This window comes from Haliaeetus leucocephalus, unplaced genomic scaffold, assembly GCF_000737465.1.
Source record: "Haliaeetus leucocephalus isolate CR32 unplaced genomic scaffold, Haliaeetus_leucocephalus-4.0 Scaffold696, whole genome shotgun sequence".
Taxonomy (NCBI): domain Eukaryota; kingdom Metazoa; phylum Chordata; class Aves; order Accipitriformes; family Accipitridae; genus Haliaeetus; species Haliaeetus leucocephalus.
In genome coordinates, this window is record NW_010973132.1 from 2,486,124 (window position 1) to 2,498,770 (window position 12,647).

Genomic DNA, 12,647 nt, shown 5'->3' on the forward strand with positions numbered 1-12,647 from the left:
CAGGGCTCATTGTGAGCTCTTGCACTGGAACAACTCAAGTAGTTTTCCTATCTACGTGTCCCAAAGAGACAGGCACTGGTGAAGCAAGGACTGCCAGGAGAAAGAAGATCCTCCACAGGAGTCAGGTTTTGCCACTCCTCCTAACAAAGAAAGAGTTTTGATGGCACTGCCAGATACACTTGCAATTTTTAGTGTATTAACCTGCAGTATTACTATTCTATACTGTCTGATACAGGTTTCTGTTGAAGGGCCTGATCCAGTCCAGCATGTTAACACAAACCCATCTTCAGCAGTAGTTTAATTTATTTGCTGTGCTTTGACCAGGGGTGGCCGAGGTGCACTGTTTTTGTCAACTCACCTACACAGGCTGTGACTTTAAGTAGAGGGGCAGGGCAGACAGCTGGGAGCAGCAGTGTCAAACCAGACAGGCAAGATGCATTGGAAACTCCCTGTCAAAGGCAAATACTTGATTTTTTTGCCATTGGACTTTGTCAACGTTAGACAGCTCTCTTGGAAGTCACATTACAGTCCTGGGAAGAGCTCATCATGATGGGATATTACAGCCAATTTAGGGCAAGTTTAGTCAGGTATTTGAAGCAATTCTGGGTGCTTTGGTCACTGGCAAGTGCCACTTGCATCTAGACCAACTCCAGGGAGGGATATGAGCCTATTAAACTGAGCTTCTCTCATAATCAGATAAAAAGCATCACACAGGTAACATCTTTGTCCTACCAGGCAACCAAATAATAAAGAGCCAAACCCTGCTTTCAGACTAATACACAACTCTTGCAGACTAACACACTGCTCTTGCAGACCACATGGAACCTCAGCACAGCCACTGCAGATCACAGTGCTGTGCATCAGTAGCAGATTACCGTTACAAAGCATCCTTCATTTCTAGTACATGAGCAACACTGCCCATCAAGGCAGAGTAGCCCCTGCACCTTTTTCAGCCTCACCACAGAAACATTTCTGATGACTTCATGATCCTTCATTTCTTTCCCTAAGCCACTTGCCACTAGGACTAACATACCATTACAAGAAGGCAACATTTTGTAAAGGGCTATCAGGCATTTCGAGGAGAGACTTTAACCACAGGCCTCCGTAAATAGTTTTTATTATGCTTTGGAAGTTCTCATCACACAAGTGATCACGACATAGACAGTTTTCTTAGTGCAAAGTGCTTCGTTGCCCGTTGAATCAGTGTATAAGCTGTTAGCAAAAGCAGGAAGTTACTTAGCAGCCAGTCAGTACTGCCTTAAACACACATCTTTACTGCTACCCATACTGCCTTACCGTCTGTATTTATAGACTTGTATCCACCTCCTCATATCACGTCCTCATTTATCCCCAAGCATGCACAGCAAACGCTGCACTTCGCTGGTTGTATCTGTGAGGACAAAGTCACACATCCTCCAAACCTCTCTCAGATTACAGCATATCCTTTAACTGTCCAAAACATCACCCATTTTGGCTGCAAATCCACTTGGACTCTTCCCATCTGGCCGACTCCTCTCGTTTCCCATTCTCCATCTCCTTTTCTACCCATGAAGAGTGTGATCACTTCTACTTGCAAGGAAGCTGATAGCGGGAGGTGTGGTGGTCCTTCAGGTCAAACTCATCATGGCCTTCCCTGAAAAGCAAACACAAAGTGCAGTCAGAAGTAAATACTCAGGCACGGAACTCACCCTTAGCCACTGCAGAAGATGTCTCCCAGCAGCCCTTAACTAGAAACCTATCCCGTGGGTTATCTGTGAGGACCTGACTGGCAGCCACATGGACTGACTACTTTAGATATTTGCTTGTAACAGAAACCTCTGAGGTACTTTGTGGAAAGTTCTGCTCATCCTTGCCTGCTGAAATGGGAAATGACAATAGGTGTCTCCGTCTCTTCCCCTCTTTGAGAGATTCACGTAACTGGTGGCTCATTTTCAGCACCATGTCTGTGATTCCCAGGTGCATTAGCAACTCCTACGATAGCAGTCAAAATGATAGTCTGCTGCGCACAACTCCAAAAAATAACTGTTGTGGCTAAAATGCAGTGTATTGGCAGCTGTCTTAACCATGCTCAGAAGCAGGCAGTGTTGAGTAAGACACAAGCTTGCATCTGCAGCATGCAACTGATACACTCACTTACCTGCCAGACTGCTGATTCTGCTTTTACTGATGTTTGCTGTCTGATACTTTTATCTGTTTGTTTTGTTTTTAATCATCTATCATTGCCAGTCATACGTCTTGTTACCATTTTCATGTGTTCTCCCCCCCAACTCCATTTCCATCTCTCTACAAAAACATTTGCAGGAAATGAGGGAATATACACAAAAGCATCTCTTACTATCCCAACCAGACTCTTAGCGTCCTGCTGTCTAAATGTCATCCAGCACTAATCTGAGAACACAGCCAACTACCCAATACTTTTGAGGCATGAAAAAGAGAAGCCACACAAGCTGTGAGGAATAGCTTTCTATTCAAAGGAATTAACCCTCCAAATCTGATACATGCAACTTTTTTGTCAAAAATAAAGCTACAGATGTTTAAGAACCAATAGCTGCTGCAAGGCCTGACTGAGGAAAAAAGGTTCACCCACACATATTTCAACAAATATTTTTTTATATGGTTTAAGACCGCAGAGTCTCAACCTAGGAAAAGCCACAGGAATTTTTACTATCTGATCTCTCCTCTTGTGGGAATCCAGCCCAGATCATCCATCAATGTCATTAACAAGCCATAGGAGTCACTGAACAATGGCCTCACTTATCCCATCCCACGCAATTCAGCACATCAGCTGCCCCAGAGAACACTCAGACAATGTGTCCAAACATGCACTGGAGCAGCACAGACAGAACATTTCTGTCTAGGACCAGTTTAGTCCCTGAAGCCTGGGATAACTACTGATCGTGTAAAGTATTTCCATAATGACTAGCATTCAGCTCAGATCCGTGTTCCTCAAATCTTCCCTCCTACTGCCTGCTTTTCTGCCCAATGGGAAGAACAAACTGAAGTAGCCAAGCTTACCTGTGACCCACCTCTCAGACCAAGAGGAATTGTGAGACTTACCGAAAACAGCGTTGGCAGTAGAGGTCCCCGTCACAGCCATGGCAGCGCAAAGTGGCATCTTCGTTGCAGATACAGCACCAGGGTAACTCATCCTCATCGCTGTCATCTGCCCTGGCAAGAGCAGTGGTGATGGGAATCTGGCTCTAATTCAGAAAGAAAACAGACACACAGAATTCAAATCCCAGCAGAGACAATACAGGGCTTTCACTGTAACGCATGATGGCCACAATGACATATCATATGTACTATAGTTCACACTGTTGATTCTAAGTTTGTGAGATGAACTTCCCAGAGCACAAGGATAGGCTCTATATGTATCTAGATTGTTAAATAAAAACCCAAGGTACTCCCTATCATTTGCTCATGAACCTATGTTGCTCGGAAGGTAAACAGGTATTCCCCCTCATTTAATGTCTACAGCAATATACACCAACATTGTCCATACGGCGTTAAGGGCATGAAGCCCAGATCTTCTGGCAGGCACCACAGCAATACCAAGTGATAGACAATCCCTGCTGCAAAAGCAAGCGATCAAGCAGTTTTGCTGAAAGCAGTTATGTGGGAAGGAAAAGCAGTGGGGAGTTGTTTTCTACCTATTGTAGAAAGAAAACTGGGGGACAAAGGACATGATTTGCCAAAAGGCCCCTACTATTGATTTCTACCTGAGGTTGGGCCAAAAAGATCTTCTGAAATCATGATCTAAAATCTATCCATAAGGCCATCTATAATCTCCTTCTGTTTTACAGAGAACTGTTGTGGAACTGAACAGCCATACACATACTGGGACACAGTGCCTGGACACTGGCAAAGGCAGCTTCCTAACACAACAGCAGTAAGATGGCACTATCTTTTACATCAGTAATCCCAGAAGTGCAAGGTGGCATACCTATGAGATGGATGTTTTCAATAATGCTTACAATTAAATAATTTCTTCCACTGGGGACAGGCCTGTCAGGTGTCTGTGAGTCACAGGTCCATTTAATTCTTGTAATATACTTTGGAGAAGGTGTATGTATTTCCATAATAGGCTGGATTCCATTCTGAGCATAGGACATCTTGTTACTAATTCCTTCCTCTGACATTATATGAGAACACACAATCAATTACTATCTAGAGGTCCTACTCTGCGCATGCTGAAAGCACTGGCAAACCTCCCACTTACCCTGATTCAAGCTGTATGGTACTAGACCATGGCCGCCTTGGTCTAATTCTATTGGTGAGTCAAAAATCCCTTCTCTAATATCTATCTTGCAAGGTCTGTGCTAACTTCTCTGGGTTTAGAGGACACCATCCCATTCAGCAGAAAGCCAGCCTGAAAGGAATTGTATTCCAGGGAGCAATTCCTTTTAAAAGTACAAGGATGACTCACAGCTGCACTCAGGGCTGGTCAGCCTTGCAGGAGCCACCTCAGCTTGTCTGCTCTGGAGAAGCTGGTTGTTGGTTTTTTTTCTGCATCAAGCTTAGGATAGAACAAACTTTTGCTGCAGAACTGTACTATCCTGAGACCCTGGAACATGTCATTCCAAGAGATCCTGACCAGCTCACTGACCTTTTGCTTCGCTTTCTTATGCAGGTTCTGTTGTGAGGCTCCTGCTTGTGTGGTCTGATCTGGAGGAATGTTGAATCCACTTGCTTCATCCAGGGCTGCTTCCTCTGCAAGCTGGTAACAACAGAAAGCAAGAAGCCTCTTGTTTCAAACACAGTTGGGAACATCATTCTAGGCTCTAAATCTCCTGGCCTTCTCCTTGCTCTCATACAGTAATGGGAGATGACAAGTCTAAATACATCTGGTGTTATCCAGACAGATGTGAGCTTGCTCTGCACTCTGAACACTGTGTGTACATTGTGAACAGTCAGTGTAGCAGCAGAGACCTTCAGCTAACACACTCTGCTTTGCAGTGCAGCTATCAGCAGACCCTCAACACCATGCTAATCACACACGTGTGGTCTGTAATCAGGCAGAAACTTAAGCACAGAAAGCTCATGTCTGCCTGCAAGACAATTCACAGACACTTTAGAGAGAAAACTAGGCATAAGCTGTGCTAAACAGCACACACATATCCACGTTCTAGCTGGGTGAGGGAAAAGATGAAACAAGAAGTAAGGAAGTACCAGCAGAGTGGGGTTGGAGACATGCACCATAAAGAGACACTAAGTGTGAATGAGAGACAGTGTGACAGACTAGAAGTAATGTTGTCAATCGCATGTAGCTGACTGGCCCATGGGAGCTAATATTGGAAAAGCACTAGGAGGGGAAGGAATGAAACTCTGTCCAGGAACAGAAACACATCCTTTGCACGCTCACCAGGTAACACACACACTGGGAATAATTGAGAGGAAGATAAACAAGGCCACCACTGCCACTTCTGACCTGTTTTAGCACTCTGCGAATGGCTTCCTCCTCAGCCACTTCCTCATCACTGTCAGGCAGTTTATATGTTTCCAGTGTAACTGTAGGAGCAAGAGACAGGAGATTATGTCCCACACCTGCCTCAAACCTTGTGCCCAGTTATGTGCCACAGACAATCCTTGGTGGTGTGAGCTGCTTTTGGCATTCTGGCTCTGGCACAGACAGATCCTTTTCAGATGGGGACTCTTCAAACAGGGCCTTACTGTTTGTTTTTAATATTTGGAAGAGGGAAGGAAAAAATCCCCACCAAAATCAGAGCTTTGCTTTTAAAAGCTTTGTTAACCTCACCAGAGTATGCTAGAATTACCTCAAAGAAGGGTGCAAGACAAAGCAGTCTGACCTCAGAGCTCTGGCCTTTACCCTCAACTAAGATCTTTCATACCGATTTCATGATGAACCAACCTGTACTTTACAGACAGAACCAAATGACAGTCTGTTTCTTGCAGAACAGAGGAATTAAATGGATAAACACCTCTCAGAAAAGAAACCGTCACAAGAACTTGGTTCCCCTCTTGGCACTGTATTTTTGTCTGCTACCCACCTTTCTCTGGGTCCTCGCCTCTGAGTGCTGCCAGTCTCTTGGCAACTTGTAGGATCTTTTCCTGCCTAGTGTTCTCTTCCCGCAGCTCAGCAGCAGCTTCTGCCAGAAGTTTATTCTTCTCTTCCTCCCGCTGTTTTGGGTCCAGATTTTCAAGACAAACAAAATCTTCACTTTCCCGATTGAGATCATTCAAACTTTGGCTACTAACAGCTGCAAACAGACAGACAGAACATGCTGGTGATTCAGCAGCAATGTCCTTTGGCACAGACAACACGACTAAAGCAATGGTATGAGAGCAGCTCACTGCTCTCCATTAATCTGGGTAATAATGGGAGAAGGCATGCTGCAGTAGGATCTGCACTGTACACGAAGAGAAGAAAGCAAACTAATTTGTGGTTTACAGTGAGATTACAGAGAAAGCACCGCAGCTAGGAGGATAATGGTATCCCAGATTCCGATGTTTTGTAACAGAGCACAGGTGTGTTAGGAGTTAGCAACAGCTCCTCCCCAGGGAAGCGTCACCTTAGAGGAACAGAGAGGAGCAATCTGAATAATATAACCCTGAGAAGAAGGAACCATCTCCCAAGCAAAGACAATGAGACCCAGTATGGAGTCAGATGGCTGTTCTTGGTCAATCTGGGAGTCATAAGGGGGAGATAAGGACAAACCGGACACCCAGCTCACCTGTAAGCTAGATAGGGAGGCACATATTCCATTCTTACTATAGCACATACATTATTAGACAGAATCAGGTCTTTGGAAGCCAAAATAGATACCTTGAGGCTGGACTCTTGGTCTATAACGCTCATCAATGGCAACTTCCTCAGACAGCTGAGTTAACAGGTCATCTGTCTGCTGGACCAGACTTCTGGTATCAGGAGGTTGGTGTACCTAAGAAAAAAGGAGGGCATGGGAAAAGGCAAACGAGAGGAAAGTAGGACACTCAATCAAAGGAAAAGTCTGGTAACCAAGATCACCCTAGGTGAAAGCAGCATAAAAAGATGCATCCACTGATCTTGAGATTCTCAGCTCACAGTTATCTGGTGTAAGACTTTCAGGCCTTCATTCTCAGAGGTGCTGAATGTGCACAACTCTAAAAGCCAACAAGGCAAAGTGCTGCTGAATGTATAGGAGTACATGCTGCTGGGTCGCAACCCCAGCTATGCCACTACCTCCAATGTAGATAAAGTGCCATCCCCAACAGTGCCAGTCAGCAGCCCCACTGAGGCCTGTGATAACAGTTGGGTGTGCAGTGCTGCTGAAAAAGGAGCATGAGGAAATGATTTCTCAGAGACAAGATCATTTATATAGGCTTTGAAGGCATATATCCTACTCATTCCTCTGCAGTCTCAGACTAACCACTGTGTGCTTCCATTTCTGGAATAATTAACAGGATTTTGCCCAGCTGGAATGCAGTAACAACTACAAGATACAATTAGAAGGCAGGGCTGATAAGCCCCAAACACAGACAAACAGCTCTGAAAAAATATCAGACCACTTAGGTATACAAATGGGTTGAGAGGAAAAAACTTAACATCTATTCCTAAAAATAAACACATGAACTACATTTGACTTAAAGGAACATACTGCATTCAAACTGAAGCAGTGAACTGGTAAAGGCTGGCCATTTGCTTCTGGAGCAATGACACAAACAGCAAACAAAGATTTCTAAAGGGAGCCACCTGGACACAAAAAAGCTGAAGAAGGGAGAACAGCTAACACGCTGGGACACCAGTTACTGTGTCAGCTCAGAACACATTGCTGGCTAAAGAGCCAAGGGAGCTTACAGGTCTGGGAGCCTGGGAAGGAGGATCTCTCCCCTGAAGGACAGCCAACCGGTCCTCCATTTCCTGTGTGGATGGAACAGGTCCCCAGCAGTCCTCCTTCAGGGCAGCCAGCCTAGCTTCAATCTCAGCCTGAGTAGGGATGGATTCTGCAATTCAAAATAATGCAAGGGAGGAGATTATTACTGAAAACAAAAGGCTTCACGGTTTTTTTTTTTTTCTTAAAATTGTATTTCTTTCTGGAATCAGACTCTGAACACCCGAGCAAAAACCTCCCTCAGCCCCTGACATGAAAGGGGGGTCATACTGCAGTGACTTGGAGACTACCCTAACACTAAATGCTATCCTTTTTTTCCGAGACCTTGCCTCCTTCACAGTTTATCTCCTAGCTGTGAGTATTAGGGTAATGTCATTTGGCAATCAGCTGACTCGGGATACTAGGGATAGGCAGAGAAACAAGTGTCATTTAGACAGTACAGTCCATTGCTCCCACAGCTCTTAACGTAATCCTAGGCATATCAGACTGAAACCCTCCCTCCCCCAGCACATAATAGGATGAGAGGAAATGGCCTCAAGTTGTGCCAGGGAAGGTTTAGATTGGATATTAGGAAAAATTTCTTCACCGAAATGGTTATCAAGTATTGGAACAGGCTGCCCTGGGAAGTGGCTGCATCACCATCCCTGGAGGTATTTAAAACACATGTAGATGTGGCACTTAGGGACATGGTTTCGTGGTGGACTTGGCAGTGTTAGGTTTACAGTAGGACTTGATGATCTTAAAGGACTTTTCCAACCTAAATGATTCTATGATAATCAGGTAACGACTTTGCAGTGTGTTCTTTCCCTTTTAGACACCACATACCATTTTTTAAATAGTTTATTCTCCCACAAGGCTATCCCAGAACCTGACAGCTGTGGACTGGGATGAAAGTCCTTTTTCTCCTCTGTGAGGCAAGGCTGGCCAGAACATAATCTCACAGAGACTGGCACTGCTGTTGCCCAGCACAATGACCCACAGGAAACCTTCTGCAAAACAGTTTGGCCAAAGACCCTCATTTCATTCTGCTCCTATTGGGCTTGACGCATCCTTTTACCCCTAAAAATGGAAAATGAGAAAGCGGTTTTATTTTAATCTAAAATAATTGTAGAATCTGGCCATTGTGGCAGCAGGACATGGATGCTTTGCCCAATGTTAGCCCTTCAATTCCCTAAAAAGGCAGGCTTTGAAAGCCCAGCACTTCCCTCTCCCTCAAGGTTCCATGTTTCCCAAGCAGCAGTGTTCCCACCCAAAATATCTCCAGTATCCTCCAAAACTCACTTGGTTTCCTTTCCTCCCTGAGCCTCTCCAGTCTCTCTGCAATAGCTCTATCCTCTTTTGAGAGCCCCTGGTATCTGGAGCCTGCTTGACCTGGGGGTTTTGCAGCTGCCTTCTGTTGTTCTTTCAGCTGGTTTTGCTTAGCTTCAAAGGCTGCTACACGCCTGTGACAAGGATGGAAAAAAGACATGACAATTGAGAACTGGGGTTTGAACCCTGAGATATGAAAATATCCCCTGTGAACCCAACAGGCTATTTGAAGAGCATCAGTGTAGAACAGAACAGAAACCACTCCCTCCTGTACCAGGGTCTCCCATATTGGCACAATGAGGTACTCCCAAGTGTAAGGAAAACCTTAGCTCACAGCAGCAGCACACCTGGCACCATTTCCAAGGAGAACATTTCACCACCAGGTTCCTGTTTCCAAGCCAACCCCCATCAGTCACAGATAAAGATAGGCAGGTGGCTCTTCAGGAGTCTATTTAAAAGAGCACACAACCCAGCCCCCCAACAAACAAAGGAAAAACCCAAACAACAAAACAAAAGCTCCACCCTTAATCTAACTCTGAACAAGCAAATACCCACACCACAACCCCCACTTTTGTGGGTCTCTATAGGGGAAGAGGAGAGAGGGCCTGAAAGGCTACTCTGCAGCAGAAACAACCGTCTGATTGGCAAGTGCAACTCACTTTTTGTAGTTTTCTGGTGGCGACCATTTTGCTGAACTGCTTTGAGATCCCTCTCTGGAAGACAAAAATAACGATTTCTCTGAACTCAGGATACTGGCAATGCTTCAATCATCTAGTCTCTCAACTCAGGAGGAATCAGCATGCGTTCCTCAACCTCCTGGTACAGCCCCTTTCATAACCTCATTAATATGGACAGCGATCAGCTTATGGAAGGGATTAAAATAATACACCTGCCTGGGACAGCAGGGGACTTCATTTCTAGTCCTTTGGTCCACTTGTTTTGCATCTGGACAAAATACGATTTAATGTGGTCACCAGTGATCCAAAGGAGGTGGGACTGAAATACCCTTGCCTCCCACAGCCTGCACCTCCCAGTTCAGAGAGCAAGTAGAGAGTAATTAGGCAAGACTCCCAGTGTAATTAGCTTCCATGAAGCAGAATACTCTGAAAGGAGCTGTGGCATGCAACAAACACACAATTATATAATGCACAAGCTAAACAAAACGTTATAAAAATTATTACATAACCAACAGTATCATAATGACATCTTCTAGCACACTTGAATGCTGCACACCACAAACATCTTGTGTAACTATCTTCTACTTTGCTATACTCAGGTTGAGCTGCTAAACTACACACTTACGTAAGGTAGTTAGCATATTTTATTCATTCTTAGAAGTCACAGCTACAAAGACATCTGTGCTGTGCTAAGGCCTGTATAGTAACGAATGAATGCAACATTGTTGGACCACTTTCCAGTTCTAAGGTTTCAGTTCTGAAAGCTATTTGCATGAAGAACAATACATGCAGCTTACAGAGCTGCAGCCTACGTGTATTATCTACCTGCTATCCAGTCAGGGATGATTTTTTTCTGCTGTAACTCTACAGTGCTGATATTAAACAGATGAGAAAAAAAGGAAAAAAAGAAATGTGGAGAAAGGCTGCCCTGTTTTCTTAATGGCTTTGAATTTGTAAAAGGCAATCAGAAAATTTCAAAACAGAAAGACCAAATACTGTATTTTTACCATCAATAGTTCACAGTGTTTTCATGAGCCAGTGCTTCTGAAATTAAGACCTCTGCTAACAAGAGCCTCTTCTCCTCTAGACACCTGCTGAGCCAGAAAATTCCCCATTTGCTGGTGAAAATTCCTTGCTATAGGAGAGAAGTGGGGATGAGAGGTAAGAGAAATGCAAGAGAAGGAAGAGGACACAGAAGAATTGGTTGAGAGAGTGGTTCTGGTGTACACTTGCGCTTGTCTTACTTTTTCACGTGTATAACCCATACTGCTACTGAATTACATTTTTTTGTTTTTAACAGGCAATCTACAGTTTATGTTTGCAAATATTTTTTTCTTTTAAAAGCAAACCGATTTTATGCTACAAAATTTTAAGTCTTCAGGCTACACATAGCAGAGACCCCTCAACAATGAGGATTTGTGTCACTGTTTGGTCACTGAGGTAGTAACACTTTGAATATCTTACTGTCAGGCTGTTCAACTACTACACATCTGAAAAGACTGCCAGTGCTTTCAAAGGGCTGTAGATTTCTGGGCAAAAACACAGTGGGGCTTAACCTGGTCTCGTCTAGCTAAGATATCCACAGGCATTCAGTGTCCATCCATAAAGATTTAAACCTAGTTCTTTCAGACTACTCTGTCATCACACAGAACAGCCTCACAAATCCTGACTTCCATCTTTGGATTGCACAGCTCATGTAACAGCAGTTCAGTAATGGCCTGGCTTGAAGCTCCAGGGTACGCGCAGTGTGCATGCACAAGTGCAAGGCAAAGCTCTCACGCAGAAATCTGCAACACAACATTGGGATGCAAAATGAAGACACAAAGCAGGACACTGTATTTGGGTGAAGAAACACTCCCATCTTACCCAGTTAGTTTTCCATGACACTGCTTGCACACCTTCTGCTGAGTGCTTCCACAGCGGGGGACAACAGCACTGAAGCTCAGACAGCCCGAGCAGAACGACCGTCCGCAGTTCTTGCATCCACACTGCGGAGATACAAGAGAGGGGCAGGGCAGGGCTTCATCACCTAGTCACTATAGACACCCCATTGCTCTAGCTGGCTGTACACAGGAACAACGCCTATGCTAAGGTGCACTAAAAATAACGCTGGGGTTACGCTGATTTTCTAAGAGAACTGTACCATTAGCTGCTGCTGAAGATACGGGGACTCTCAAGAGCCTTCGAGCACCAGCACATAACTCCTGCTGGAAGCAGAGACACCATTTCACCCCACGGTATAATAAAGTGTGCGTGTGTGTGAATTCTCAGTGACAATGACCGACTATTGGGTTAGAGGGATGACATCCAATGACTTTTTTTTTTCCTTTTCTTTCTGGAGTAATCGCACACATTTAAAAGACACATTGAAACTAGGCACCACGACAGCTCAGTAAGCAAGGACAACAACGCTACGATGCTGGCCGGGAAGCGTGCCTCGGCGCCGGGCCAGGCGATCCCCCGGTTCCCCCTCTCAGGCCCTCGCACTGCGGGGCAGGTACCCGCGGGACCGGCCTGTCCTGACCCCCGCCTCAGCCACACTTGCCTCTTTCTTGAAGACAGAGAACTTGGACGCACACCCATAGCACCGGCTATCCATGGCACTACCGGAGGCGAGGCCGCCGACCGGGCCCGGCCCGGCGCTCAGGCACCGCGCTGCGTCCCCCCTATGCCAAGCTGCATAGTTTCCCCCCCCACACACAGGTCCTTTAACTGCCGCAGACCCCAAACGCAGCAGCGAGCCGGGGCTATCTGTAACGGGGAGGCCGAGACACCGGCCGCCCTCCCGCCCCTCACACACCGGGCCGGCGCAGCGCGGCGCGGCACGACGCGA

The 12,647-nt window shown here is 45.4% G+C and overlaps 1 protein-coding gene across 1 annotated transcript; it reads right to left on the reverse strand.

The window, feature by feature from the left end:
- Positions 1-1,104: 1,104 nt before the first annotated feature.
- Positions 1,105-12,570, reverse strand: ZFYVE19 (zinc finger, FYVE domain containing 19). Its single transcript, XM_010580090.1, has 11 exons — positions 12,360-12,570; positions 11,681-11,802; positions 9,797-9,850; positions 9,111-9,271; positions 7,796-7,941; positions 6,785-6,899; positions 6,009-6,218; positions 5,429-5,508; positions 4,607-4,717; positions 3,058-3,200; positions 1,105-1,633 (listed from the first exon to the last, which is right to left on the reverse strand). Exons 1-11 carry the CDS (start codon positions 12,411-12,413, stop codon positions 1,567-1,569), a joined length of 1,263 nt encoding a protein of 420 aa, XP_010578392.1. The 5' UTR covers positions 12,414-12,570; the 3' UTR covers positions 1,105-1,566.
- Between the last annotated feature and the right edge of the window lie 77 nt (positions 12,571-12,647).